General features: G+C 34.4%; 2 protein-coding genes across 2 annotated transcripts; one reads left to right on the top strand and one right to left on the bottom strand.

The window, feature by feature from the left end:
* The first annotated feature begins 1,099 nt into the window (after positions 1–1,099).
* Positions 1,100–20,906, top strand: adamtsl2 (ADAMTS-like 2). The gene is made up of 18 exons (XM_073841162.1): positions 1,100–1,201; positions 1,381–1,523; positions 3,081–3,156; positions 3,410–3,512; positions 3,596–3,741; positions 3,826–3,949; positions 4,532–4,612; positions 7,001–7,176; positions 7,588–7,909; positions 9,680–10,031; positions 12,038–12,138; positions 12,244–12,370; positions 13,882–14,095; positions 14,783–14,938; positions 15,201–15,371; positions 15,451–15,627; positions 15,790–15,934; positions 20,014–20,906. The coding sequence occupies exons 1-18, from the start codon at positions 1,100–1,102 to the stop codon at positions 20,133–20,135; spliced, it is 2,838 nt and encodes a 945-aa protein (XP_073697263.1). The 3' UTR covers positions 20,136–20,906.
* A 5,545-nt stretch (positions 20,907–26,451) lies between these two features.
* LOC141335899 (protein FAM163B) lies at positions 26,452–27,404 on the bottom strand. Its single transcript, XM_073841455.1, has 2 exons — positions 27,180–27,404; positions 26,452–27,089 (listed from the first exon to the last, which is right to left on the bottom strand). The coding sequence occupies exons 1-2, from the start codon at positions 27,270–27,272 to the stop codon at positions 26,637–26,639; spliced, it is 546 nt and encodes a 181-aa protein (XP_073697556.1). The 5' UTR covers positions 27,273–27,404; the 3' UTR covers positions 26,452–26,636.
* Between the last annotated feature and the right edge of the window lie 507 nt (positions 27,405–27,911).

Here is a 27,911-nt window from a genome sequence, read left to right as displayed (position 1 = left end):
GTTTGCGTTCACATGTAACGAGCTGGATGAAAAGCTCGTGCTCATGACAGAAGGACGTGGCTGTGTATCAAAGGTAAAAAATTACATAAATACTGTTCAGTTTCTCGCAAAAAACGATCGTTTCGTGTCTTAGGACATCAATGTATCGTCACGAGTCGCAGGGTGTAATTTGGATTTGTCTGTGTTTTTGTTTACTTTTAAAGGTCCGGTGCCCATCCACTCACATTATATGACTGACAGACCGCACCGGTTTTCGTTAAAAATCTTCGTTTGTGTTCTGCTGGGGAAACAGTCACCTACATCTTGGATGCCCTGGGGGTAAGCAGATAAACATCAAATTTTAATTTTTGGGTGAACTATCCCTTTAATTACTCACCCTCATGTCATTCCAAACCTGTAAGACCTTCATTCATCTTCAGAACACAAATTAAGCACAAAGAAAGGTAGTAAGGTCATTGTTAAACAGTCTGTTTTATGTAGAGCATGCCTTTTTTTCTGCTTGTAAACAAGACGCAGCGCATCTGGGTTCTATGTCAGAAAAGAAATTATTGAAAAAAGTCATTATTTTAGTTTTCCTAGTTTTTCATAGCTTCATAACATTACAGATGAACCACTAATGTCACATTGACTGTTTTATTGATGTTCGTAGTACCTTTCTGGGCCTTGAATGTGTCAGTTGCGTTGCTGTCTATGCAGGGTCAGAAAGCTCGGATTTCATCAAAAATATCTTCATTTGTGTTTTAAAGATGAACAAAGGTCTTTGGAATGACATGAGTGTGAATAATTAATGACAGAATTTTCATTTTCGGGTGAACTATCCCTTTAAGAACTGATCGCTGAAAGGTTCTTTTTGGAACAAATGGTTCTTCTGTGGCATCAGTGCCAAACTCTCCTTTTGGAAACTTTATTTTTTGCCTATGGCACTAAATGAAAAATAAAAATGTCCATATACTTACTTTCACTGTCATCTATTCAAATATATCCTCAGAAGCAGATGTGGACTGAAGCTCCTTTGTGCTTAGATCTGTGAAGAACTAATTAAACCTCTGTTTTGAGAGACTGTTCAATTTCTTTTCTCCAAATATTCATTCCCTACAGGATGAGGATCTGGTCAAGGGCCCAGTATGTGGAGAGCAGTCTGGTGCTGCTTGGTCTTGTAACGCTGGCTCTGTCTCTGGGCAATCTCTCAAGCAGAGGACAGGTTTGTACTATTTTTTGATAAATCAAAACCCACCTTTCACTAGATTTCTGATTTTTGCAGTATATATTGTAATACTCTAACTCAAAGATTAAAAGTACAAGAACTGTTATAGTCTGGTCGTAGCTTAGATGTTGGTCTCCAGTGTTAATTTTTTTAAATGAACTCTTTATTTGCCAAAGGAAGAGGGTGTTGCCTCTAACAGTCTAGAGGACGGGCTGGAGGTAATCACATACTGGTGGGGAGAATGGACAAAATGGACCGCTTGCACACGTACCTGTGGAGGAGGCGTCATGTCACAGGAGAGACACTGTCTAAAGCAAAGGTCAGTGGCTGTCACACAAAACATCAGCATCACATATTACATTTTAGGATACATATAAAAACGATATGTTACTGTATATAATGCTAGTGTAATTTAACTAAAACATTTAACATTTTATATGAAGAATGTTTGCATTCACTGCAAAATACAGCAACTAGTTGGCAAGCCCAGTTCCACCACATCTGAAAAAAGAATATCACAATTATGATATACAAATTAAAATTATGAGATAAATAGTCAATATACTAAGTCATAATGAGAAAAAAGTCAATTATGAAAAAATAGAAATTATGAAACTTTCATAATTCTGAGATTAAAAAAAATCATAAAAAGTTAAAAGATAAAAAGCCATATTTATGACATACCAAGTCATAATTATAATATAAAACATCAAATTGATGACATACTAAATCATAATTGTGAGATACTAAGCGATAGTTATGACAAAATTATGCTTACACTTTAGATTTTTAATGTTTTTTTAAAAGAAGTCTCTTCTGCTCACCAAGCCTGCATTTATTTGATCCAAAATACAGCAAAAGCAGTAATATTGTGAAATATTTGTACTATTTAAAATAACTGTTTTCTATTTGAATATATTTTAAAATGTAAGTCATTCCTGTGATTAAAGCTAAATTTTCAGCATCATTACTGCAGTCTTCAGTGTCACACGATCCTTCAGAAATCATTCTAATATGCTGATTTGCTGTTCAAGAAACATTTATTATTATTATTATCAATATTAAAACAGTTGAGTACATTTTTTCAGGATTCTTTGATGAATAGAAAGATCCAAAGATCAGCATTTATCTGAAATAAAAGGAAATGAAATTATAAAAAATAATAGTTTTATTTACAGTAGCAAGGATGCTTTAAATTGATCAAAAGTGATAATAAAGACATAATGTTACAAAACATTTCTATTTGAGATAAATGCTGTTCTTCTGAACTTCCTATTCATCAAAGAAACTTGAAAAAAATTCTACTCAGCTATTTTCAGCATAATAATAATAAATGTTTTTGAGCAAATCAGAATATTAGAATGATTTCTAAAGGATCATGTGACTGGAGTAATGATGCAAAAAATTTAGCTTTGAAATCACAGGAATAAATTACATTTGATTTTGAAATATATTCAAATAGAATATTCAAATAGTACAAATATTTCATTTGACAGTTTTTGCTGTATTTTGGATCAAACAAATGAAGAGTCTTCTTTAAAAAACATTTAAAAATCTTACTGTTCAAAAACTTTTGACTGGTATTGTATGTCATACTGGTATTCAACTTTTTGTTTTAATTTTGACTTATCTCATAATTTAAACTTTTTATATCATAATTATGATTTGTCCAGCCATGATTTTTTGGGCTCCCATTAGTTAGCTACTCAAATTCAATGTTTTTGTTCTACTTTTCTACTTTTCTTCCTTGAACCATTTCTAATCCTTAAAGATAAATCATGTCATTTTTTATTAGGCACCGGGAAAAAACTTTGTGAGTGTAATAAATGTCCTGTTGTATTCAACTGCTGCTAAACTAAAAGAATTTCTTTCAAAGAAAGAGAACAACAACCGGTAAAGACAACATGACGTGTACAGGCAATGCAAAAAAGTACCATCTCTGCAATGCGAAGGTCAGTTCACAGTATCTTCCTTTCTTTTCCACGTACACACATACACAGTGCATTTGGACAGTCCAACAGAAATGCATTCCAGATGCCAGACTTGACAGCAAGCCTTACGTTCCACCTCCACCTTCACCTGAGGCTTAATGTTAATGCATGCATAATTTGCTTTTTGTAGTCAGTTTTAATGTCAGTTGCAACCAAATAGACTGTGAAGCAAGATTCAGCTGCATTCAACTGACTGTCTTTCTGTGAATTACAGGAATGTCCCTCTACAGGAAGGAGCTTCAGAGAAGAGCAGTGCTGGTCATTCAACTCTCAGGTTTACAATGGAAAAAATTACCACTGGAAACCTCTCTATCCTGGTATTAACTGTTTTATTTAATGAAGGTGTTCTGTGAACGTATCATTTACATTAAAACAATGAACTCTGTTTATATTCCTGTAGATGACTACGTTCATATCTCCAGTAATCCATGTGATCTGCATTGCACCACCTCTGATGGTCAAAGACAGTTGATGGTACCTGCACGTGATGGAACGTCTTGCAAGTACAGCAACTACAGGGGTGTGTGTGTAAACGGGAGATGTGAAGTAAGTGGCTTATATTGCTAATATGTAGTACTTTCTCAGGCATGTGATTAAAACTTGTTCTAAAGCTGTTTTGTAACTTTGCAGCCCATTGGATGTGATGGTGTCCTCTTCTCCCCCAACACTCTGGATAAATGCGGTGTATGTCAGGGAGATGGGAGCAGCTGCAGTCGTATTACTGGGAACTTTCGCCGTGGGGCTTCTAGTCTAGGTAATGTCAGTTCAGTAATTTGTAGAATGGCATTCATATTAATAGGGATAGTTTCCCAAATATGAAAATTCTGTCATTAATTACTCATCCTCATTTTGTTCCAAACCTGTAAGACCTTTGTTCATCTTCGGTACACAAATTTAGATATTTTTAATAAAATCTGAGCTTTCTGACCCTGCATAGACAGCAACGCAACTACAACAAAATCATGACATCAGTGGTTCAACCGTAATTTCATAAAGCTACAAGAGTACTTTTTGTGCACGAAAACAAAAATAATGACTATTCAACAATTTCTTCTCTTCCGTGTCATTCTCCACCATGTGTTCAGGAGAGTACAACAACCTAGTACCTTTCGGGGCGTTGAACGTGGTAGTACCGTTGCTGTCTATGCAGGGTCAGAAAGTTCTCAGATTGAATCAAAAATATCTTAATTTGTGTTCTAAAGATGAACAAAGGTCTTACAGGTTTGAAATAACATGATGGTGAGTAATTAATGACAGATTTTTAATTTTTTGGGTGAACTATCACTTTAAATTCTTCAAGGAACCAATCCTAATTAAGTGAACTCTTTCTTCGAAGGCTATTCTTTCATAACTCAAATCCCAGAAGGATCATGGGACATCCAGATTATAGAGAGGAAGAAGTCTGCAGATATCCTGGGTGAGCAAACCTTTGAATGGCTTGAACGTTCTACTGTGTGTTTTATACTTTCAGAGAATGAGGATACGTAATATCAAGCGTTTTCCATAACACGAGGCACAAATCTGTGTAGTAAAACCCACAATAATTGCCCTAGTAATCAGTGTTATTGTTTACTAAAACGTTTAAATTATTAAACACTGTTTTTGTTCATTGAAATAAAGCTGCCTATTTACACTAACTCCAACCACCAGTGTGTGAAAGAGCTAGACAACATTGCAAAATAAAATCTAAAAGCAATTATTTCTGACGCAGTCGAAGTTTGAATCCGCCTTTTGACAAACTTGTTCTTCTCCCTTTTCACATCACATATCACATTGGAAAGGCATTTATTTTCAATAAAAATGAAGAAAATAATCGAAAAAGTGGAAAATAATGTGCCTTAAAGGTCTTTTTTTGTAAGGGTTAGGGGTAGGTGTAGGGAGCGCTTTATTGTCCCAAAGCAGCATCCATTTAATAATTTTAATTATATATATGTATGTATATATATATATATATATATATATATATATACAGTTGAGGTCAAAAGTTTACACCCCCCTTTCAGAATATGCAAAATGTTCAATTGTTTATTTAGTACTGCCCTGAATAATATATTTTACATAAAAGATGTTTACATATAGTTCACAAGAGAAAATAATAACAATTTATTAAAATAATTTATAAAGAATGACCCCATTCAAAAGTTGATTCTTAATACTGTATTGTTACCTGATTAATCCACAGCTGTGTTTTTTTGTTTAGTGATAGTTATGAGTCCCTTGTTTGTCCTGAACAGTTAAACTGCCCGCCGTTGTTCAGAAAAAAATCTTCAGGTCCCACAAATTCTTTGTTTTTCCAGCATTTTTGTGTATTTGAACCCTTTTCAACAATGACTGTATGATTTTGAGATCCATCTTTTCACACAGAGGACAACTGATGGACCCATATGCAACTATTACAGAAGGTTCAAACGCTCACTGATGCTTCAGAAAAAAAACAATCTGATGCATTTAGAGCTGGGGAGTGAACATTTTTTAACAGAATGGAGATGTGTAAATTTTTTTTTTTTTATGAAAGCCTAAAGATCATATTTTTTTCATTTAGTACTGGCCTTCAGAGGCTACAGAAGATGGTTACATGTTTCCCAAAAATAAGTTAAATTTACCCTGTTTTTCAAATTTAAAAAGTTTTCACCCCCCGGCTTTTAGTGAGTGTTTGAACCTTTTGTAATACTTGCATATGAATCCCTTAAATGCCCTCAGTGTGACAAGATGTATCTCAAAATCATACAGTTATTGTTGGAAAGGGTTAAAATACACAATAATGCTGAAAACCAAAGAAATTGTGGGACCTGAAAGATTTTTCTGAAGAACAGCATGCAGTACTGTTAAGGACAAACAAGGGGCTCATTAACAACTAGAACTAAACATAAAAACACAGCTGTGGATCATTCAGGTAGCAACATGGAATTAAGAATCTAGGGGATGTAAACTTTTGAAAGAGGTAATTTTTATAAATTCAGCTATTATTTTCTCTTGTGAACTATATGTAAACATCTTTTATGTGAAATATCTTATTCAGGTCAGTACTAAATGAACAATAACATGCATTTTGTATGATCCCTTTTATATTGGTAAAATAATTAACATTTGTGACCCTGGACCACAAAACCAGTCATAAGGTTAAATTTTACAAAACTGAGATTTATATATCATTTGAAAGCTCAATAAATAAGCTTTCTATCGATGTATGGTTTGTTATGATAGGACAATATTTGACCGAGATACATCTATTTGAATATCAGGAATCTGAGGGTGCAAAAAAATCAAAATACTGAGAAAATCACCTTTAAAGTTGTCCAAATTAGGTTCTTAACAATGCATTTTACAAAACTAAAATTACATTTTGATATATTTACAGTAGGAATTTTACAAAAAATCTTTACTTAATTAATTTCCTAATGATTTTTGGCATAAAAAAAATCTAAAATTTTAACCCATGCAATGTATTTTTGGCTATTGCTACAAATATACCCCAGCGACTTAAGACTGGTTTTGTGGTCCAGGGTCACATTTTGCACATTGTGAAAAGGGGGGTGTAAACTTTTGACCCCAATGGTATATATAATTTATATTTAATTTACAATTGATTTTGATTTGTTCATGAAGTGTGATAAATTAATGAAAGAATGTTTTTATGATCAAATATTGCATAGTTGGATATGTTTGGAGAGTCTGACTATTGAATATGTAACGTTTTAACTGCTTAAATGAATGAAATGACTTTTTGCTGAGTGAGATCAGACTAGTGAGTAAATAAAACGATCCAATCTTTCCATTACTATATCTCCCCCTTGTTATTTTCCAGCTGTGACTGACCAAGCAGGGAACTTTTTCTTCAACGGTGCATATAAAGTGGACACCCCTCAGAACTTCCACGCAGCAGGGACCATTTTCAAATATCGGCGGCCTACTGATGTGTATGAGACGGGGATCGAGTACATCGTGGCGAAAGGGCCCATCGATCAGCCCATCAATGTTCTGGTACTGTAGCCGTGGTCCTCTCTTCGCCGCCAAGGGCTCATGGGTAATCTCACTGGCTGGCTAACCATGGCTTTGACTTAGTGCAGGCCAAAGGTCTAATGGTTCACTCTGCATAAATGGTAATATTCTGACACATTGTCCCAGGAGGAATGACTCAATTATTTCACTTCAGTCTGGGTTTATGGGATAATTGTAGGATGACGCAGTTTTTCAAAAAAGGGAAATATTGTATTCTGGACATCTTTTAACCTTAGTGCCCTTTTATTGCCATGATTCTGGGGAGCATAAATATTAACTCTGGGAAAGAGTAGTCCAGAATGTTGTTTCCTGTAAATGGAAAATGAGATGCTGTCGTAACAATTTATAAGTTCCTCTAATTTCCTGAACATGTCTCTGTCTTTTGCCTCAAAGGTCTGGAACCAAAACGGCCAAAATCCTTATATCACCTATGAGTACACAGTGATGAAGGACTCTATGACTTCTGTCTCCCAGCCCCCTATTTACACGGGACCCCAAGGGGGATCCAGTCTGGTGTCTGTGGAGATTGGGAGTGTTTTACACCATAATGAGAGTGTGTTTGATAAGACAGTCCCTGAGATGGAGGGGAACCAGGTACAGAGCACTGGGCCACAGCCAGTTGAAGGACAAAAACCTGGCCAGGAAACCAATGAAGTGTACGAGACGGCTAACATTGACTGTGAGCACGATGCTAACACACAAGTCCAGTATAAAGGTGAATATCTGTTTTTGTCTATACGTTTCTTTAATAATGTGCTGTGTTTTTGTCAAAACATTTTCAGAGAAAGATCCTTAATGTGGCTCCAATAATTTGATTTTTGGCATTATAGGGTTTCATATCATGAAGAATCAAATGTGAGATTTTATTAATAGTTACGTAATTATAGTTATTTATTAATGAAGGATTGTGGACACAATCTTTGAAGTGAAACGTTACAGCATTTTAAAGCCTGTCTCCGCTACTGAATAAAAAAAATGTAATTGCAAATTTTTATTTAGCAATTTTATAATTGCCCAATTGTGTGAAATAAACTTGTAATTGTGAGTTATAAAATCAGAATTGCGAAATATAAAGTTAGAATTGTGGGATATAAACTTGCACTTGCGAGAAATAAACTCACAGTTCTGACTTTTTTTTTTTAGAACTGCCTGTTTGTATCTCGCAAGTCTGACTTGTTTTCTCAGAATTGTGAAATTGTCCAGTTCTGAAGGTAAAAAAGACTGATATTTTCTCAGAAGTTTATTTATTATTTATATATTTATTCTGACTTAATCATTTGCAATTATGTTATAATGTCATAACTGCATGATATAAACTCACAATTGCAAGTTAGAAATTTGCAATTCTGAGAAAAAAGTCACAATTGCAAGATATAAAGTGATCTTGCAATTCTGACATTATAACTTGCAATTGCAAGTTTATATCATGCAATTCAGAGAAAAGATCTGAATTACCTGCCTATATCTTGCAATTCTGACTTTATTTCTCAGAATTGCACGTTTATATCTCTCAATTCTGATTTCATTACTTTCAATTGCGAGTTTATGTCTCTCAACTCTGACTTTATGACTCGCAATTGCGAGTTTATGTTACACAATTCTGAAAAAAAGTCAGAATTGCTAGTTTGAATTGCAGTATGTACACTTGCCATGCAAGAAAAAAAGTCATTTCAAAAAGAATTGTAAAAGAAGTTGCAATTACTTAAAAGCAAGACCTTTAGGATATGTTGTTTTCTGTATTTTTTGATGAATAGAAAGTAATTTAATAATATATCAGATTTATTATAATCATGTACATAATGAACTCATCTCTAAATATGGTGCAGTTTACCAGTAAATGTACATATGGTTCCTGAGATGTCATCTTACAATGTCATGTCAAGATTACTGTGAGAAAAAAAAAAACTTGAAAACGACCCATCAGTTTTGCCACTATATGCTTTCACTGTATCTGAAGTAAGTGGAGACAAGACAGAGAGAGTACATAGTTCACTGGGCAATCATCAGTGAGTTAAAATAGCCTCTTTCTACCGGTCCTATGGAGTCCTTTATAATGCATCATCCCTAACAAAGATTAGCTAGAAAGGATAAAAAATTCACAGCAATTCAGAAAAATTTCCTCCACGGAAGTCAAAGAATTATAGCCATTCGTGTTTGCTGTCTCCCTGACATTAATAATAAAAATGAGGTTGTGTGTCCTAATGAAGGTTGTAGCCCTGCCTTTCATTATAGTCTATGATACAACCTTACCCTTGAATTTCCTTACTGTATAGAGCATTCACAACTTAAGTAATTAGCTGTAATCCTTTTCAAATTAGTTGCTGTTGATTGCATTGATTTGCAGTGATCCGTTTAAAAACCTGAATTTGTTTTGGTTTGGTACTGACCAGGTTTTTGATATCAATTTCATGTGTACCTTAACAGCCCTCAAACGAAATTAATTTATTCCTCACTGAAAAAACTCAAAACTTCTTTGTTTTAAAAGAGGGGAACTGCAGCTGGCCCAGTGGAGTAGGAGCCCCTGGCGTAGCACCCGTCAACAGACCTGCAGAGGACATGGTAAACTCTGAAAACCTCATCTGGAGAGTGTTGCTGGGAGAGCGAGTTGGCTCCGACGGTGTTCTTGCCAACATATCAACCAATCAGCTTCTTACTCGGAGAGATGACTTGCCCTCGGAAGGCCCCCTGGACTTAGACTACAGCAGCCTTGAGCAAGTGGGTCTCAACGGCTCACTGCTTGAGTTCACCCTTGGGCACCGGCGAAATGACACGGGGGACTTCCTGCTCCTAAACAGAACTGTTACTTCCATTTTACGCAATCGCGGCAATCGCACCAGGTAAACATGATCATGTACATTACTGTTCAATTGATTTGGTCAAAAATGTTCTGATCCTTTAGAAACCTTTCTAATATGCTGACTTGGTTATCAAGAAACATTTTTTGTGTTTTATAATAACTTCATTTATAATATTTCACTAATTTCTATTTTTTAAACCATCCAATAGGCTTTAATTATATCACAGACATGAAGCATAATTTGTTACTTTCTGATCAGTGGTATGAAAGCATGGGGCATTCTCCTTCTAGAGGGCATCTGATTGGATAAAATTCTGTGTAGTGCAGGATGAGTCATCAAAATTCCAATTTTGTCTAAAAAGCCAGCATCAGCATGCTGGTTTGTCAAGTTATGGCATAACTTGAAACTACCATTCTTAACTGTTTCTAGGGGTGTGCGATATGATGATTTTTGATCGTGGATGATTAAAATGTCTCCACAATCTCCTTTTGAAAAAAAATTGTAGTATCGAGCTACAGTGTGCCTCTGTCTCAATATACTGTACAACACAACATTCACCTATGGGACACTGCACTTTTTCGAAATCACAAAAGTACATTATTTACATGTGCTTTAAAGCCTTGCCGGTTAAATAGCTTGATTTCATTCGCATGCTGTTTTGGCATGCGCTTCATGAGTGCGATTACTGGACTAAGCTATCTTTCACATCTGATTCACTAATGCTGTCAAAACCACACAATAATTAGATAAAAACACAGTTGGTTATGTCTAAAGTGAAAGTAAAAAGAGAGAAAAACGGATGCTCGCCTGTATATCAGATGCGTGCAGCTTTTAAAGCGACAGAAGTATATTTGTTTATTCAATTTCTTGAATGCTACTGATAAACTGTACCTGAAAATTAAAGCACTGTTTGTTTTATTTGTATATCATGTGTATTTGTAACATGTAGCCTATCTTTGTTCTTATTTTTTAATAACAAAGGTAAAATAATGACAAAGATTTTTATCTTCACCCACTTTGGCCTAAACACCTGCCATTCTTTTAATTTTATTTTTTGTTACCTTGTAAGGTTTTGGTTTTAAAATAGCAAAATTAGTTTGACTGTAATTCTCAGACAGCTTGCAAAATAGTAAAACCAACATGACAAAGAATTGTGATAAAATCGTGAATCGTGATAATTCCGGGGGAAAAAAATCATGCCCACCCCTAATTGTTCCTTTAGTCAGCTCATTAATAGCTCTGGTCAAGCATGACGCTAGAAACCTCAAGATTATGCCAGTGAACCAGTAGATATGTTTTATCAGTTGGCTTTTTTGGCAATTTCGAATGTTAGGAGTAGATCTTAGCCCTCCACCCTGGCATGCCAAATCCATGCTGGACGGGCTCGGATGGGACAACCCTGCTCGTGGGAGAATGGAATGTGCTGCAGACTCAAGCTCTGGCTTGGTTTTTTTGTTAACGTTCTCTGAGACATTCAAAGAGCGCAGAGGGGAGACGGCCAAGCAGAGACTGGCGGGATTGCATTCCATCATATTTATAATTCATGCTGGGTTCCCTCCACCACGTCCAAACACTGCATTACCAGCCCCTCTGCCAGAGATCATAAAGAACATCTCATGAAATGCCCTTACTTGTATCCGAAGGAGAAGGGAAAGATTCCAGGTGGGGAGAAGAAGAGAGGGCTTGAATGTAAGGAAGATGGGCTTTCTGAGAAACATAATTCAAGTTGTTTTGTTTTTTGTGGAAAAAAAAGTGCCATAGATCACTCGGGTACAGACTACGCTTGTCGCATCAGATAAATCCCAGGAATTTATCACAAGGAACAAATTTTATTGGCTCCTGTCTAGTTGAGGGAATGCGTTGTTTTCCAGTCATGACATTAAGGTAATGAGTGTGACCAAGAATGGTAAAAATGTTAGTGGTTTTATGACTGGAGTGTCAATTGGTGTCTCGGCATCAACAAACGCGAACGGTCTGCCTAATATACAGTGCAGGTGGCTAGGAACTGTGGCCTAGTCTGAGATGCTCTGTTTTCTTTACCGCAGGAATAACCAAAGACTCCTTCAGAAGAACAAACTGAGCGCTGCTGACATGTACCGCTGGAAGTTGTCCTCACAGGAGCCCTGCAGTATGACCTGCTCGATAGGTAATCAAGGCATTGGTGCCCACAAACATTCACACATAAACATTCCTGATAACCATGTTGGTTTATGTGGGGAGTTTTTTTTATGCAAAGCTCTTTCTCTAATAGGTGTGTCGAAATCACTTGCCATGTGTGTGCGGTATGATGGCATTGAGGTGGATGATGTTTACTGTGACGCCTTGACTCGACCAGAGCCAGTTCATGATTTCTGCATTGGCAGAGAATGCCAGCCCAGGTGCGTGTACTGAGAAAAAGTATGGATCCCTGTATATGAATACAGAAAAACAATAGATTTTGTGGGCACTAATGAAAAGGTTAATTCACGCAAAAATTTAAATTCTGTCATTATTTACTTACAATCATGTCATTCCAAACTCATAAGAATTAGGTCAATCTTCAAACCACAAAGTAAGATTTGTAATAAAACCTGAGAAGTTTCTCCCCCTCTGCTGAAAGTCATCGTAAAATGAATCCACATGAATTCAATGGTTTCATTTGAGTATTGTGAAGAGATATGATCACTTTATATGATGAACAAATCAATTTTAGGCTTTTATTTACATCTAAACAATGATAGACACATATACACATAGGGCTCTATTAAATCTATTTTAGTTTATCTGGATTCTCATTTTTCTGTTTTAATTTTTCTAGACTCTGTTTTAATGGTGAAATTAAATTGTATTAATCAAAAAGCAGTTGCATTATTTGAAATCATGAAAATTATTTCAAATCCTGTGAAGACAATTAAAACAGCAATTAATTAAATGTTTAACAAAAATACATTTTTAAGGCTCTATGAAATATGTTTTATTTTCACCAAATTCTGTGTTTTCCATTAATTTTCTGAATTCCATTTTAATGTTTTTATTAAATTTTAATAATAAAAATAAGCTTCTCTAATTAATTGGTTTTATAAATTTTATTTACTACTTCCCCAGAAATACTGTGTTTCTGCTAAATAAATTCTGGTAAATATTTTTATGGTAAATATTCCTTAGAAAATAATGTTTTAATAATAATTGTATTGTTAGCAGCTGTAACATGTGGTCCAGGGAATAATACCATCATTACATTAAGTAATAGTGTTTCTGTTACAGTTTCTTCAAGTTAAACTGAACTTTTATTTTGACAGGTCTGCATTTCCCATATCACTATATGTACATATTCATTTTAGGGTGCTTTTATGATCTTTTTGGACTTTCAAAAGAGGAACAGAACCCTCTCAGGTTTTATTATAAGTGTTTTAAATTGTGTTTTAAAGATTAACCAAAAGTCTTATGGGTTTAGAATGACATGAAGATGAGCAAAGTGACAAAATTTTCATATTTGGGTGAACTATTCCTTTAAGAATATGTTCCCACAACATATCAATCCATGGCCACATTTTTTTAAATTTATTTATTCCCTCATATTCTCTCACCATATAGTACTTATTCATTCTCTCATTGTAATTAAAAAAAATAAAAATAAAAATTGTAGCCACAATCTAACTAAAATCAGGGAACAACTTTTTTTACCTAAAATGAAGGAAAAAAATTAAGTTGTGGAAAGAATGCCTAATAAGTATCCACAATTGGAAACTTGTAGAAAAGACAAGAAAGGTAAAGAAAAACAAAAACCAAAAAAAAAAAAAAAAAAAATTCTGTCATCATTTAGTCACCCGCATTTCATTCCAATCATTTTATTAAGTCCCATGAAAAGTGCTACTTGACACAAAACTCCTACTGAGGTCTGTGTGTGTAGATGGGAGGCAAGCAGCTGGAGTGAGTGTTCTCAGACCTGTGGAGAAGGTTTCCAGTTTCGCCTTGTGCGTTGCTGGAAGATGCTGGCTCCTGGCCTAGACAGCTCCGTGTACAGTGACCTCTGCATAGAGGCACAGCTAGAGCGCCCCCCAGAGCGCCGATCCTGTAAAAGCCCCACTTGTGGCCCTCAGTGGGAGGTAGCTGAGTGGTCTGAGGTAGGTTAAAGCTCATTCAGTTAAGCCTCCATTATAACCTTAATACACTAAAAATAAACAAATAAATAAATAAATTCTTAATCAGTATTTTTGCCTTGTGCAGTAAAAATTAAAAAATTCAGTTGAGGTCAAAAGTTTACATACATCTTGCAGAATCTACAAAATGTTCATTATTTTACCAAAATAAAAGGGGGCTCATACAAATGCATGTTATTTTTTTAGTACTGACCTGAATAAGATATTTCACATAAAATATTTTTACATATAGTCCACAAGAGAACATTTTTAGTTTTTAGAATTTATAACTTTTATAAATTTACAACTGAGTTTTTTGTTTAGTGATAGTTGTTCGTGATTCCCTTGTTTGTCTTAAACAGTTAAACCGCCCGCTGTTCTTTAGAAAAGGTTTTTCAGCATTTTTGTGTATTTGAACCAACAATGACTGGATGCAACTATTACAGAAGATTCAAACACTCACAAATTTTCCAGAAGGAAAAACAATGCATTAATGTTTTTTAATACATTATGCTTAATTATTTATTATGAAGAAATGGCTTTCCTCCTAAAACATTAGTGCATCAGTGGAGTGAGTTTCTTGTGCATTTGTTAATCAGAGAGCTGATATGATTGGATGATGTCAGTGTTAACAAACTAGCATACTAAAGAGAACCTTGTGTTTTTGTGCAGTGTCCAGCTAAATGTGGTCGCAGGTCTCTGGTTACTCGAGAGGTCAGATGCTCAGATGAAACCCACGCATGTGATGAAGCAACTCGCCCAGCATCTACCAAAAACTGCACCGGCCCTCCATGTGAGCGCCAGTGGACAACATCTGAGTGGGGACCGGTGAGACAGGAACATTGAGATTTAAAGTGCACACATATTATGTTTGATCAACCACAATGCAATAAAGCAACAAGAGGAATTCAACGTGACACTAATTTGAAACAGCAAAGTGAAGAGAAAGTTATTCATTTTTAATAAGAGAAGTATGAAAGAAAGGTAGCAAGACAGAATTGTAATTTTGGTATGAATTGACTGTTATTGTAAGTGCAAAGTCAAGATTTAACGTTTTAAATGTTAAAAATGTTCTTCCATTTCTACCCAGTGTTCAGGCGTCTGTGGGCATGGAAAAACTGTCCGGCATGTGTACTGCAAAACACCAGAGGGCAGAGTGGTACCTGAGTCTCAGTGCTCACCTGAGAACAAACCTCTGGCCATTCACCCCTGTGGAGACAACGAATGCCCTCCACACTGGCTGGCCCAAGACTGGGAGAGGGTGAAGATTACACTTTTATGTTTGGAAAATAAACGACTTATCAATATTCCTCCAGTAATCATTGTCTTTTGCCTCCCAGTGCAACACGACATGTGGACGCGGTGTGAAGAGAAGGACCGTGCTGTGTGTTGGCATTACGGGGGGGAAGGTCCAGATCAACGAGGAAGAGGAATGCGATGGCAGCAACCGACCAGTAGATGAGGACACCTGCTTTGAGAGGCCTTGCTTCAAGTGGTACACAACACCATGGTCTGAGGTGAAACATTAAAAAATGTATTCTACAGTCAGCTGTATGTAGGCATTTACAGTGAGATTACTATTAATTTTCTTCTAAAGTCTCTATTCTCCAGTGAAGGCTCCTGAGTTCAAGTGTAACAAACTGTTCTTTCTCCTTGTTTGTATTTAAATGTTTTTTCAGTGCACCAAGACTTGTGGAGTCGGTGTGCGAATGAGAGATGTGAAGTGTTATCAGGGAAGAGAGCCTGTTCGTGGATGCGACCCTTTGACCAAACCTGTTAACAAGCAGACCTGTGCACTCCAGCCCTGCCCCACTGAACCTCCAGGTGTGTCTTAAACAGTTCACTTGCATTTTTTTTTCAAGTCCGTTATTTTTGCCAGTTTATGTATGTGTATGTGTATATATGCATATGAGCAATATCACACTCATAGACTTGAGATATGGCTGTATATCGGCACAGCTGTGATCATCCTTAGGAACAAGGCTGCAGGCAGTGTATTATGTGTAGAGTAGTAGAGTAATAGAGTATTATGAGAGAGAGAGATGGACTGAGAGAGTGTGATTACCTGCATCTGATACAGCATTCATTCTTCAGCTCAATCTCATATTCACAATAAAACATTAGTTTGAATGTCCTCTTTGTCGTAACCTTAATATTTTTCATCTGTTAAGAGTGATTTCTGATGACAGTGCTGCTCAGTGCATTTGTTCGCTGTGTCAAGCTGTTGTTAAAAGTAAAAATAACTTCCGTTTACAACAGTGTTTATTAGCATAATATCAGAAGTAGAATATAGAAGTATTTACTGCTAACAGTCTCTTAATGCCATCTAATGGCGCAACAATGTAACTTAAATCGCCATCACGAACACACACAGTTTTCTAATACTAAATACTGTTATTAAATACAACTAATATTTATATATAGTATTATTTATTGAATAATAATATTTAATAAACAACAACAGCCATCAGAGAAGTTGCTAGGCAATTCTTTCAAAAGTACAAAGGCAGCGCTCTGATATACAGCATTGAATTTACATAAACATGATAAGATTTTGCCAAAATTGTTTGCTCTGGAACAAATAATAGATTAATGAGACCAAGGACTGCCCATTAGATTTACCCAAAATAAATTATATCTCATGTTTAACCACTGTAGAGACATCAGAGCCAGCAGCAAATTCCAGAAGATCTGGCAGAGGTGAGGCTGCTCTCGACGGGTTCATGAGCACTGAACGGCCTCTGATGCCCTGGTGCTCACATCTCCGAACACATCAAAGCAAACTTTTCAATCTTTATTAACAAACTGCATATAAAAATATTGGATGAGAAGAAAAATTATAGTAGAAAAATAAAACTAAACAAGAAGTGTATAAACCACTCATTTTTCTAAAGAAACATTATCCAGATGTGACACCAACAGGTAAAGTTACAGTAGGAGTCCGCATCTCTCTCACCTTCCCTGAGCCCATTGAGTTTTAACAGACACCCTAAAGCAAGGGTCACCAAACTTGATCCTGGAGGGCCGGTGTCCTGCAGAGTTTAGCTCCAACTTGCCTCAACACAGCTGCCTGGAAGTTTCAAGTATACCTATTAAGACCTTGATTGGCTGGTTCAGGTGTGTTTGATTAGGGTTGGAGCTGAACTCTTTAGGGACACCGGCCCTCCAGGACCAAGTGTGGTGACCCCTGCCCTAAAGCATGCAGTGAGTTTGGTGGGGGGTAATTGAGAATGAATGGAGGAAAGTCAATGCCATTGCGGTATGATTGGATATGACTGGTTATGTTCAGCTGTGATTGGTTCATGCAATAAATCCTGCCTCTTGTGTTTGTGTGCATTCCACGTTTGCGAATCAGTCTGAATGAACAATATGATGGGGTTAATGGGAAGACTAACTTAAAGGTCCCATATTGTCAAAATCGAATTTTCCTGGCTTTTTTCATGATAACTGAGGTCTAGGGGCTATGTAACTACCATATGAGTTTCAAAGCAGTCAATCCACAGTAAACTGCACACAGCCTGCTTAAAGTAGCTGTTTCTTTTCACGAGACGCTGTGATTTCCGTAAAGATGTGACGTCCGATCTACTCAGTCACCGCCTTCAGTCACCACCCCGACCACCAACCACTGTCCCACCCTCCTTTTGTCAAACCCAGACAACAACACATCCATTCCATTGTTGAGCAACAACAACACGAAAACAAGTCGAGAAAATGCTGTTTAGTCCATGGATGTCAGGAAACTACATCATTGCACAGACTTCCGAACAACGTTAATATAAGAGACCAGTGGCAGTTAACTTCAGCCTCTTTCACACAGCGATTCCAGTAAATACACGGATAATGTGTCCCATGATTTGTTCCGGAGTTGTTTGATTTGGTTCATTCACAGTTGTTTTCCGGAATCTGTGCGTGCTTTACACACAACCCATAAAGACATGTGACATTTGGATGTGAGATGTAATGCAACGCGTACGATTCACTAAACTGAAACTAACCTGAACAAACTGTGCTTCAGTGCTGAGAGTGAGGAGCTGGCTCTGCCCGATCGCCGCTTCATTCCACTTTGCACGTATTTTTTCGTTGTGAAGAGTCGCAGGGTAACTTGCATCATCACTACAACACTGCCTTTATGGTTCTGGCTTTTGTTCACACAGCGCTCGTTCCCGTAATTTTCTAGAATCACCGCGCATTGTGAAAGGGGCTTTACTGAAGCAACAGTTATGTAGCTTACTGCATTCGGTGTTTGAAAAAGAAAAAAACATTAATGATCATTCTGAAATATCCTGTTGAGTATCAGCAAGCTAGGCTCTCTCTATTGCTCTGAGCTCACTTACAGCATACATGACGTAGTTACCTGTGATTGGCCTGGCTGTGCTTCACTCAGAAAACAACAGGCCAATCAGAAGAGAGGCTCATGAATATTAATTAGATGGGCCAAAATCGACCTGTTTTTGACAGACAACATGTTGAGATGGATTTTAGCACTTATACAGCAAATATATATTCTTAAGGACATCAACAACTAAAATAAACCTCCAGAAATGTGTACAATATGGGACCTTTAAAAAAGCAAGTAAACAACTCACTCCTAGATATAACCACTTTGTTACATCACAGTAAGACTTAAAATGGCATGAAATGAATTGTGGGAGTTTTTAGTGAGTAATCAGCTTGGTGAAATTTAAAGTAAATCTTTATGTCTTTGACCAATATTTACCGAGCTTTGGTGACTTGATTACCCAAAAAAATTCAAAAACAGTTAAAAGTGAGCTATTTAAAAGAATAGCTGAACATCAGCTCACAAGTAAAATATATTGTTTAAATTGTTACTGCCTTATTTAGGAATAAATGTAAAATTATTAAAAACACTAACTCCCCCGGGGTGATTTCTACTTGACTTTAATAAATAGAATGTTGATCACATTGATCACAAGTAGAATTGTTTTTTTTTTTTTTCTAATGCAAGTAAAAAAAGTGACTAGGACATGTTTTAAAGTTATATTTTTGGGGGGCTTTTTATGCCTTTAATGGACAGGACATTAGAGAGATGACAGGAAATCAATGGGCAGAGAGAGGGGAGCAGGATTGGCAAAGGACCTCGAGGCGGGAATCGAACTCGGGTCGCCGTGAGCACAGTTGCGCTATATGTCGGCGCACTAACCACAAGGCTATCGGCGCCGACATGAATTTGTGTTTGATAAAAAAAAAAAAAAAAGTGTGGGATCAGTACAGTTTCGGTACAACAAATTTCTTCAAAATAGAAATGGCATATATTAAAAATAGAAACCTTTTGTAACAGTATACACTGCTGTTCACTACCATGGGGTCAGTACTTTCTATTTAGCAAGGAAAAGTTGAATTGTTAAACTGATATAAAAAAGTGATAGTAGTAAAGCAGCTCAACTGTTTCAAACATTGATTATAAATCAGCATATTAGAATTATTTCTGACATTAGAGTGACACTGAAGACTGGGGTAATGATGCTAAAAAATGCAGCTTTGCATCACAGGGATAAATGACATTTTAAAGTATATTGAAATAGAAAACTGTTATTTTAAATATAATAATATTTCACAATATTACTGTTTTAACTGCATTTTTGATCAAACAAATGCAGCCTTGGTAAGAATAAGAGACATATTTAAAAAAAATACTACTGATCCCAGACTTTTGAACAGTAGTGCTTGTACTATAGCTTTACATTTTTCATTTTGTAGTCCTTGTTATTACATTCATTATATGTATGATTTTATACAGACTTTTCTTTTTTGAGTTAACTATTCCTTAAATATGATGTATGCATTTGAAGCATTGCCTTCTGACAGTAATTTGATATAGTATAGTAGCCAAATATGTGCTATAGATCCAGAGCGATCATAAATAACGTGTTTTGCTTCTCCAGATGAAAACTGCCAGGATCGTCCCACCACCAACTGCTCTCTGGCTCTGAAGGTGAATCTGTGCAGTCACTGGTATTACAGCAAGGCCTGTTGCCATTCTTGCCGTAATCTTCGAGCTTCCTAGCTGGTTTCCACCGCTCCAGTTTTCATCTGTTCATGTCATCTGCAATCTGCTTGTTCAAGAACAGCAGCAAGGGAAGTTTGAATCCGTATTTGTTTATATTTTAAGCTAGATCCATAAAACTGCATTACTGTCAGTATAACAAAAAAAAAAAAAAGATATCTACTTCATGACAGTGTCCTGTGATTGTAGGACACATTAAGGAAATATTAAATTATTTGATTATTGCTCAGAGGATTATATTGCATGTCTTAAAAGTATTTATTATTCGTCAGGTTTTATTGGACATTTATTATCTGGCAGTGGTAGAGGTCGATACTGAATGTTACCTCTGGCTGAAGATGGCTGATTTAGTACTGTACATCCAAACACAGGCTGAGCCTCAAGCCACTGCTGGCTCTTACGCTCTACTGTTGACTTTTATCCGGTTTAACTATTGCTAGACCTGGGCTTATGTTAATTTATTGGTCACAGCAGTAGTTTTATTGGGTTCTCTCATTCTGTATGTATCCGATTCATACATATTTTTTGTATTTCATTCGTTTGATTTGAATTGACAATGGATTTAGCAGAACTTGACATACCCAAGTCCTGACACTTGAACGTGCTATAGTTGAAAATGTATCTGATTCATATATTGTTTCACTAAGACACACTAAACCTAATATATTGTACTACCTTACCTCAAGTACAAAAGACAATCAAATGTAAGTCATTTGATTTTCTTGTAGAAAAACTTTTGTGTACCTCTCAAAATATAAATAATAAATATTATACTCCAGTGAAATGCTGTGGTTTGTGCTTGGCTGGATATTTTAGTACAAGTTTTAATGTAATGTACAGTCAACCCAAAATTTATTGAGACACCTTCAACATTTCTCACATTATCACAGTTTATTTGCTATAGTTTAGAAAATGGTAATAAAATATGACAAGAACTCAGAGTTAAATTGTGTCAGAACAAATTCATCTTGATAATGTCTGATAACTTTGATAGAAAGGTATGTAATGGGTTAAAATCAACCAAAAAATTCACAACTGTCCATACGTTGTTGAGCTATCGCCAAGCAATGCTTAATTTTGTTCAGTCTGTGGTGTAAAAAAGGTCGCATTAGCAATTAAAGAAAAAACACTTAAGCAAAACATGGTCAGGTCAAAGTATCTGAATCATTTTTGGTCCCAAAGTTTTATTAATTTTACTGGTAATCTGCTGTATGAAGAATTTTTGGGTATAATGTCACACTTTACTTTATTTTGCAATCATCACTTACATAAATGAACTATAGTGTCCTGCACCCACTAGTAAAAAATATCAAAAATTATATGTTTTAGTATACTGATATAGTATTATAGTTTTTAATTTAATTTTATAGTTTCTGTTTTTAGTAATTTAGGTACATGCTTTTTTGTCACTTTATTAGATGTTTACTTTCTTAGATATTTATATTTATTATTTTTTTAGTTATGGTTTAGTTTTAGTTAAGAACATAAACTTAACCTAAATTTTTTTTTTTGAAATTTTGCCCTTATATGAATATATACAGTTGAGTCAAAAGTTTACATACACCTTGCAGAATCTGCAAAATGTTAATTATTTTACCAAAATAAGAGAGGGATCATACAAAATGTATGCTATTTTTGATTTTGTATTGACCTGAATAAGATGTTTAACATAAAAGGTGTTTACATATAGTCTAAAAGTATTTAAGCTGGTTTAGATTATAAAATATTTAATCAGTTTTAGGACCCCTGGTGGAAAAACAACACGCTTTTTTTTGTCACTTTATTGGATATTTATATTTATTATTTTTTATTATGTTTAGTTTTAGTTAAGTACAAAAACTTAACCTAAAAAAAATTAGAAATTTTGCCTTTATTGTTTATATATAAATATATACAGTTGAGTCAAAAGTTTACATACTCTTTGGAGAATCTGTAAAATGTTAATTATTTTACCAAAAATAAGAGAGGGATCATACAAAATGCATGTTATTTTTGATTTAGTATTGACCTGAATAAGATATTTAACATAAAAGATGTTTACATATAGTCTAAAAGTATTTAAGCTGGTTAAGATTATAAAATATTTAATCAGTTTTAGGGCCCCTGGTGAAAAAAAACAACATGCTTTTTTGTCACTTTATTATATTTATATTTATTATTTTTTATTATGTTTAGTTTTAGTTAAGTACAAAAACTTAACCTAAAAAAAAATTAGAAATTTTGCCTTTATTGTTTATATATAAATATATACAGTTGAGTCAAAAGTTTACATACACCTTGCAGAATCTGCAAAATGTTAATTATTTTACCAAAAATAAGAGAGGGATCATACAAAATGCATGTTATTTTTGATTTAGTATTGACCTGAATAAGATATTTAACATAAAAGGTGTTTACATATAGTCTAAAAGTATTTAAGCTGGTTTAGATTATAAAATATTTAATCAGTTTTAGGACCCCTGGTGGAAAAACAACACGCTTTTTTTTTGTCACTTTATTGGATATTTATATTTATTATTTTTTATTATGTTTAGTTTTAGTTAAGTACAAAAACTTAACCTAAATTTTTTTTTGAAATTTTGCCTTTATTGTTTATATATAAATATATACAGTTGAGTCAAAAGTTTACATACACCTTGCAGAATCTGCAAAATGTTAATTATTTTACCAAAAATAAGAGAGGGATCATACAAAATGCATGTTATTTTTGATTTAGTATTGACCTGAATAAGATATTTAACATAAAAGGTGTTTACATATAGTCTAAAAGTATTTAAGCTGGTTTAGATTAAAAAATATTTAATCAGTTTTAGGACCCCTGGTGGAAAAACAACACGCTTTTTTTTTGTCACTTTATTGGATATTTATATTTATTATTTTTTATTATGTTTAGTTTTAGTTAAGTACAAAAACTTAACCTAAATTTTTTTTTGAAATTTTGCCTTTATTGTTTATATATAAATATATACAGTTGAGTCAAAAGTTTACATACACCTTGCAGAATCTGCAAAATGTTAATTATTTTACTAAAATAAGAGAGGGATCATACAAAATGCATGTTATTTTTGATTTAGTATTGACCTGAGTAAGATATTTAACATAAAAGATGTTTACATATAGTCTAGAAGTATTTAAGCTGGTTAAGATTATAAAATATTTAATCAGTTTTAGGGCCCCTGGTGAAAAAAAACAACATGCTTTTTTGTCACTTTATTATATTTATATTTATTATTTTTTATTATGTTTAGTTTAAGTTAAGTACAAAAACTTAACCTAAAAAAAAATTTGAAATTTTGCCTTTATTGTTTATATATAAATATATACAGTTGAGTCAAAAGTTTACATACACCTTGCAGAATCTGCAAAATGTTAATTATTTTACCAAAAATAAGAGAGGGATCATACAAAATGCATGTTATTTTTGATTTAGTATTGACCTGAATAAGATATTTAACATAAAAGGTGTTTACATATAGTCTAAAAGTATTTAAGCTGGTTTAGATTATAAAATATTTAATCAGTTTTAGGACCCCTGGTGGAAAAACAACACGTTTTTTTGTCACTTTATTGGATATTTATATTTATTATTTTTTATTATGTTTAGTTTAAGTTAAGTACAAAAACTTAACCTAAATTTTTTTTAGAAATTTTGCCTTTATTGTTTATATATAAATATATACAGTTGAGTCAAAAGTTTACATACACCTTGCAGAATCTGCAAAATGTTAATTATTTTACTAAAATAAGAGAGGGATCATACAAAATGCATGTTATTTTGATTTAGTATTGACCTGAGTAAGATATTTAACATAAAAGATGTTTACATATAGTCTAGAAGTATTTAAGCTGGTTAAGATTATAAAATATTTTATCAGTTTTAGGGCCCCTTGTGAAAAAAACATGCTTTTTTGTCACTTTATTATATTTATATTTATTATTTTTTATTACGTTTAGTTTTAGTTAAGTACAAAAACTTAACTTAAAAAAAATTAGAAATTTTGCCTTTATTGTTTATATATAAATATATACAGTTGAGTCAAAAGTTTACATACACCTTGCAGAATCTGCAAAATGTTAATTATTTTACCAAAATAAGAGAGGGATCATACAAAATGCATGTTATTTTTGATTTAGTATTGACCTGAGTGAGATATTTAACATAAAATATGTTTACATATAGTCTACAAGTTAAGATTCTAAAATATTTTATCAGTTTTAGGGCCACTGGTGAAAAAAACAGCTAAAACCAGCCTAGGCTGGTTGGCTGGTCTTAGCTGGTCTCCCAGCCTGGCCAGGCTGGTTTTAGCTGGAAAAGTGGCCAAAACCCTTCTGAAACCAGCCTGCTGACCAGCTATGACCAGCTAAAACCAGGCTGGTTGACCAGCTAAAACCAGCCAACCAGCCTAGGCTGGTTTTAGCTCTTTTTTTTCACCAGGGGAGTCAGAAATCAGTAAGATGAATCTGAGTAATTTCCATTATACATTACACAAACCCATTTTTCTTGTTTGATGTTTTTAATTGATCAATTATAGATCCTTTTTTTTCTGCACAAGAACTGATGCCACCTGCTGGCCAGCAAAGAGCATGTGCAGTTCAATATGTTCATTCATCACATCATACCAGCATTAAATCCACACAGAAAATGTCAATATTAACAAATCTTGCATTTATCAACAAATTAAAAAGATAAAAGACAATAACATATCATTATTCTGGTGACTTATTTCTGATCAAAATCACTGCAAAGTGAGTGGCACTATACACAAAGATGAGAATGCAGAGAATTATAAAATCAGTCAATTGAATAGGTTACACACAAATTCACAAACCTACATGTAAAACTGTGACTGCAGGTGGTAAGATCATTTCACAATTTAAATATACCATACATCCACAGCACTTAATCATACCAAATATATCTTTTAACCATCTATTTTGCTACTATAGCAGTAATGTCTGTGATACACAAAAGAATGTGAAATATCAAAATTGTACTCTTCATTTTTCATGCCCTTAAGAAGCCCTATTAGTTACATTTATAATATTAACATGTATAGATAATAAAGCAAATATTTTTATAACACACTGTCAGAAAAGTTTGTAAAAATGTGCCACAATATACAGTGTTAATGAGAAGGAATTTTCTGTAATGATTTTTCACTGGTGTTTCATTTGTACACTACCAGTCAAAAGTATTTGAACAGTATGATTTTGAAAGTTTTTAAAGAAGTCTGTTCTGCTCACTAAGCCTGCATTTATTTGATCTAAAGTACAGCAAAAACAGTACAGTTTTGTAATATGTTTACTATTTAAAATAACTGTTTTCAATATTTTTTAACATTTTATTCAGGATTGTTTGATGAATAGAAAGATCCAAAGACCAGCATTTCTCTGAAACAAAAAGCTTTTATAACATTATACACTATACCATTTAAAAGCTTCAGTCAGTATAATTGTTTTTTATTTTGGGAAAGAAATGATTGAAATTAATACTCTTATTTAGCAAGGATGCTTTAAATTGATCAAATTGATGATAAAGACATTTATAATGTTACAAATGTTTCTATTTCAGATAAATGCTGTTCTTCTGAATGTTCTATTCATCAAAGAAACCTGAAAAAAATCTATTTAGCTGTTTTCAACATAAAAATAATAAATGTTTTTTGAGCAGCAAATCAGAATATTAGAATGATTTCTGAAGGATCATGTGACTGGAATAATGATGCTAAAATTCAGCTTTGAAATCACAGGAATAAATTGCGTTTTAAAGTAGATTAAAAAAGAAAACAGTTATTTTAAATACAAATATTAACAAATTTGACTGTTTTTGCTGTACTTTGAATCAAGTAAATGCAGGCTTGGTGAGCAGAAAATACTTTACAGAAAAAAACATTACAAATCTTACTGTTCAAAAACTTTTGACTGGTAGTGTATTTTGAATAATGGATTGCATTTTGTACATTTTTGGGTGAAAGGAAATGTCTGTAAACATAACAGATAATGTTACCAGTACCTTTTCTGTTTTTCTATATATTATTATTATTATTATTATTTTTTTACAGTGCATGACAGGGTTACTATAGTTAACTAAAACTAAAACAATAAAAAAACTGTTACTTAAAATAAAAGTAATGTTACCTGAAATAGTAAAAAATATAAAAACATTTTATTTCAGCTAATTGCTGAGACAACAATTCTCATTTTAATTTAGTTTAACTTGATGTACTTAAATAGCTAAAACTAAAATATAGCAAATAGTTAGACATAAATAAAAACAAATTAAAAATGACAAAAACACAACAAAATGACCAAAACTTTAACTAAAATGAAAACAAAAATATAAAAATATTATATAATACTGTTTCAGTAATACTAAAAATAACACTGGTGTATAGAATGAATGAATAAATAAAGTTGATGTATTGAATATAATGAAGAATTAGGTACAGAAAGCAGCATTACGAATGTGAATCACACAACACTTCGGGTGAATACGAGGTGCTACACATCTGTACTGATGCTGTGATGAGTCAGCACTTCCTGCATGGTGACGGAGCGGATGAGGTTGAGTTTGTGGAAGTTGGGCGTCTCCATGGGCAGGTCTAATTCCTCTTGCTGCAGAGTCCTGTAGCTGATCCTGCCACCTCCGTTACGCAGCCCCTCCTGTGGGCTCATGTAGAGCGGCAGATACCCCGAGCAGGACGGGCAGAAAGTGTAGGAGCGGGGCGGCCTGTAGGGGTTGCGTGGGACGTATTGAGGATAGCTGACTGGTCCGTTGGGCTCAAAGGGCTCTGCAGTCATTAGCAGCTGATTGGAGGATGCGTATTCAGGGAAATGTTGAAGACTCAGCGGACTCTCAGGTGGACTCGGTGGGTGGGGTGGATTTGGCGATGCCTTGGTAAAGTCAGCCTCCTCCTCCCCCTCCTCCAACTCGTCTCTTTTACAGCAGTAATACTGATGGGCAGAATGAGACGTCACACTCAGCTCAGTATGTAAGCTAATAGAGAATAGTTACTTGTGAGACAAGCAGAAGAGGAGATGTACCTGCAGCCTACAGTAACACAGAACTGTGACAATAGTTAGCAAGATGACGGCAGCCAGAATTCCACCTGTGATGACCACTGTGCCGGCTGTCATTCGAAATCCTCTCCATCAACAAACTAGGCAAGCCATAAAGGCAAAAACAGAGATACCATAAAAAATGAATATTAGTATTGCAAAGATTTACATATATACAGTGCAAATCCTGGATAAACTATTAAATGTGACCCTGGACCACAAAACCAGTCATAAGGTTAAATTTTACAAAACTGAGATGTATACATCATATGAAAGCTCAATAAACAAGCTTTCTATTGATGTATGGTTTGTTAGGATAGGACAATATTTGGCCGAGATACATCTATTTGAAAATCTAGAATCTGAGGGTGGAAAAAAATCAAAATACTGAGAAAATCACCTTTAAAGTTGTCCAAATTAAGTTCTTAGCAATGCATATTACTAATCAAAAATTACATTTTGATATATTTACAGTAGGAATTTTACAAAAAATCTTCATGGAACATGATCTTTATTTAATTTCCTAATGATTTTTGGCATAAAAGAAAAATCAATCATTTTGACCCATACAATGTATTTTTGGCTATTGCTACAAATATACCCCAGCGACTTAAGACTGGTTTTGTGGTCCAGGGTCACAAATATGTTTCTTTAGGCAGGTTAGTGGCATTTTTATTATAGACAAAGAAATTAATAATTTTATTTAGCAAGGATGCA

Source organism: Garra rufa, chromosome 5, assembly GCF_049309525.1.
Source record: "Garra rufa chromosome 5, GarRuf1.0, whole genome shotgun sequence".
Taxonomy (NCBI): Eukaryota; Metazoa; Chordata; class Actinopteri; order Cypriniformes; family Cyprinidae; genus Garra; species Garra rufa.
This window is presented reverse-complemented; position numbering and strand designations above follow the sequence as displayed.

What these genes read in the sequence shown, in the direction of transcription:
- adamtsl2 (XM_073841162.1), top strand. Translation starts at nt 1,100, where the DNA reads ATGAGGATCTGGTCAAGGGCCCAGTATGTGGAGAGCAGTCTGGTGCTG. An exon ending in ACCATCTCTGCAATGCGAAG is followed by an intron (nt 3,157 to 3,409) that starts GTCAGTTCACAG and finishes TGTGAATTACAG; the next exon opens with GAATGTCCCTCTACAGGAAG. An exon ending in AATCGCGGCAATCGCACCAG is followed by an intron (nt 10,032 to 12,037) that starts GTAAACATGATC and finishes TCTTTACCGCAG; the next exon opens with GAATAACCAAAGACTCCTTC.
- LOC141335899 (XM_073841455.1), bottom strand. Translation starts at nt 27,272, where the DNA reads ATGACAGCCGGCACAGTGGTCATCACAGGTGGAATTCTGGCTGCCGTC. An exon ending in TGTGTTACTGTAGGCTGCAG is followed by an intron (nt 27,090 to 27,179) that starts GTACATCTCCTC and finishes TCTGCCCATCAG; the next exon opens with TATTACTGCTGTAAAAGAGA.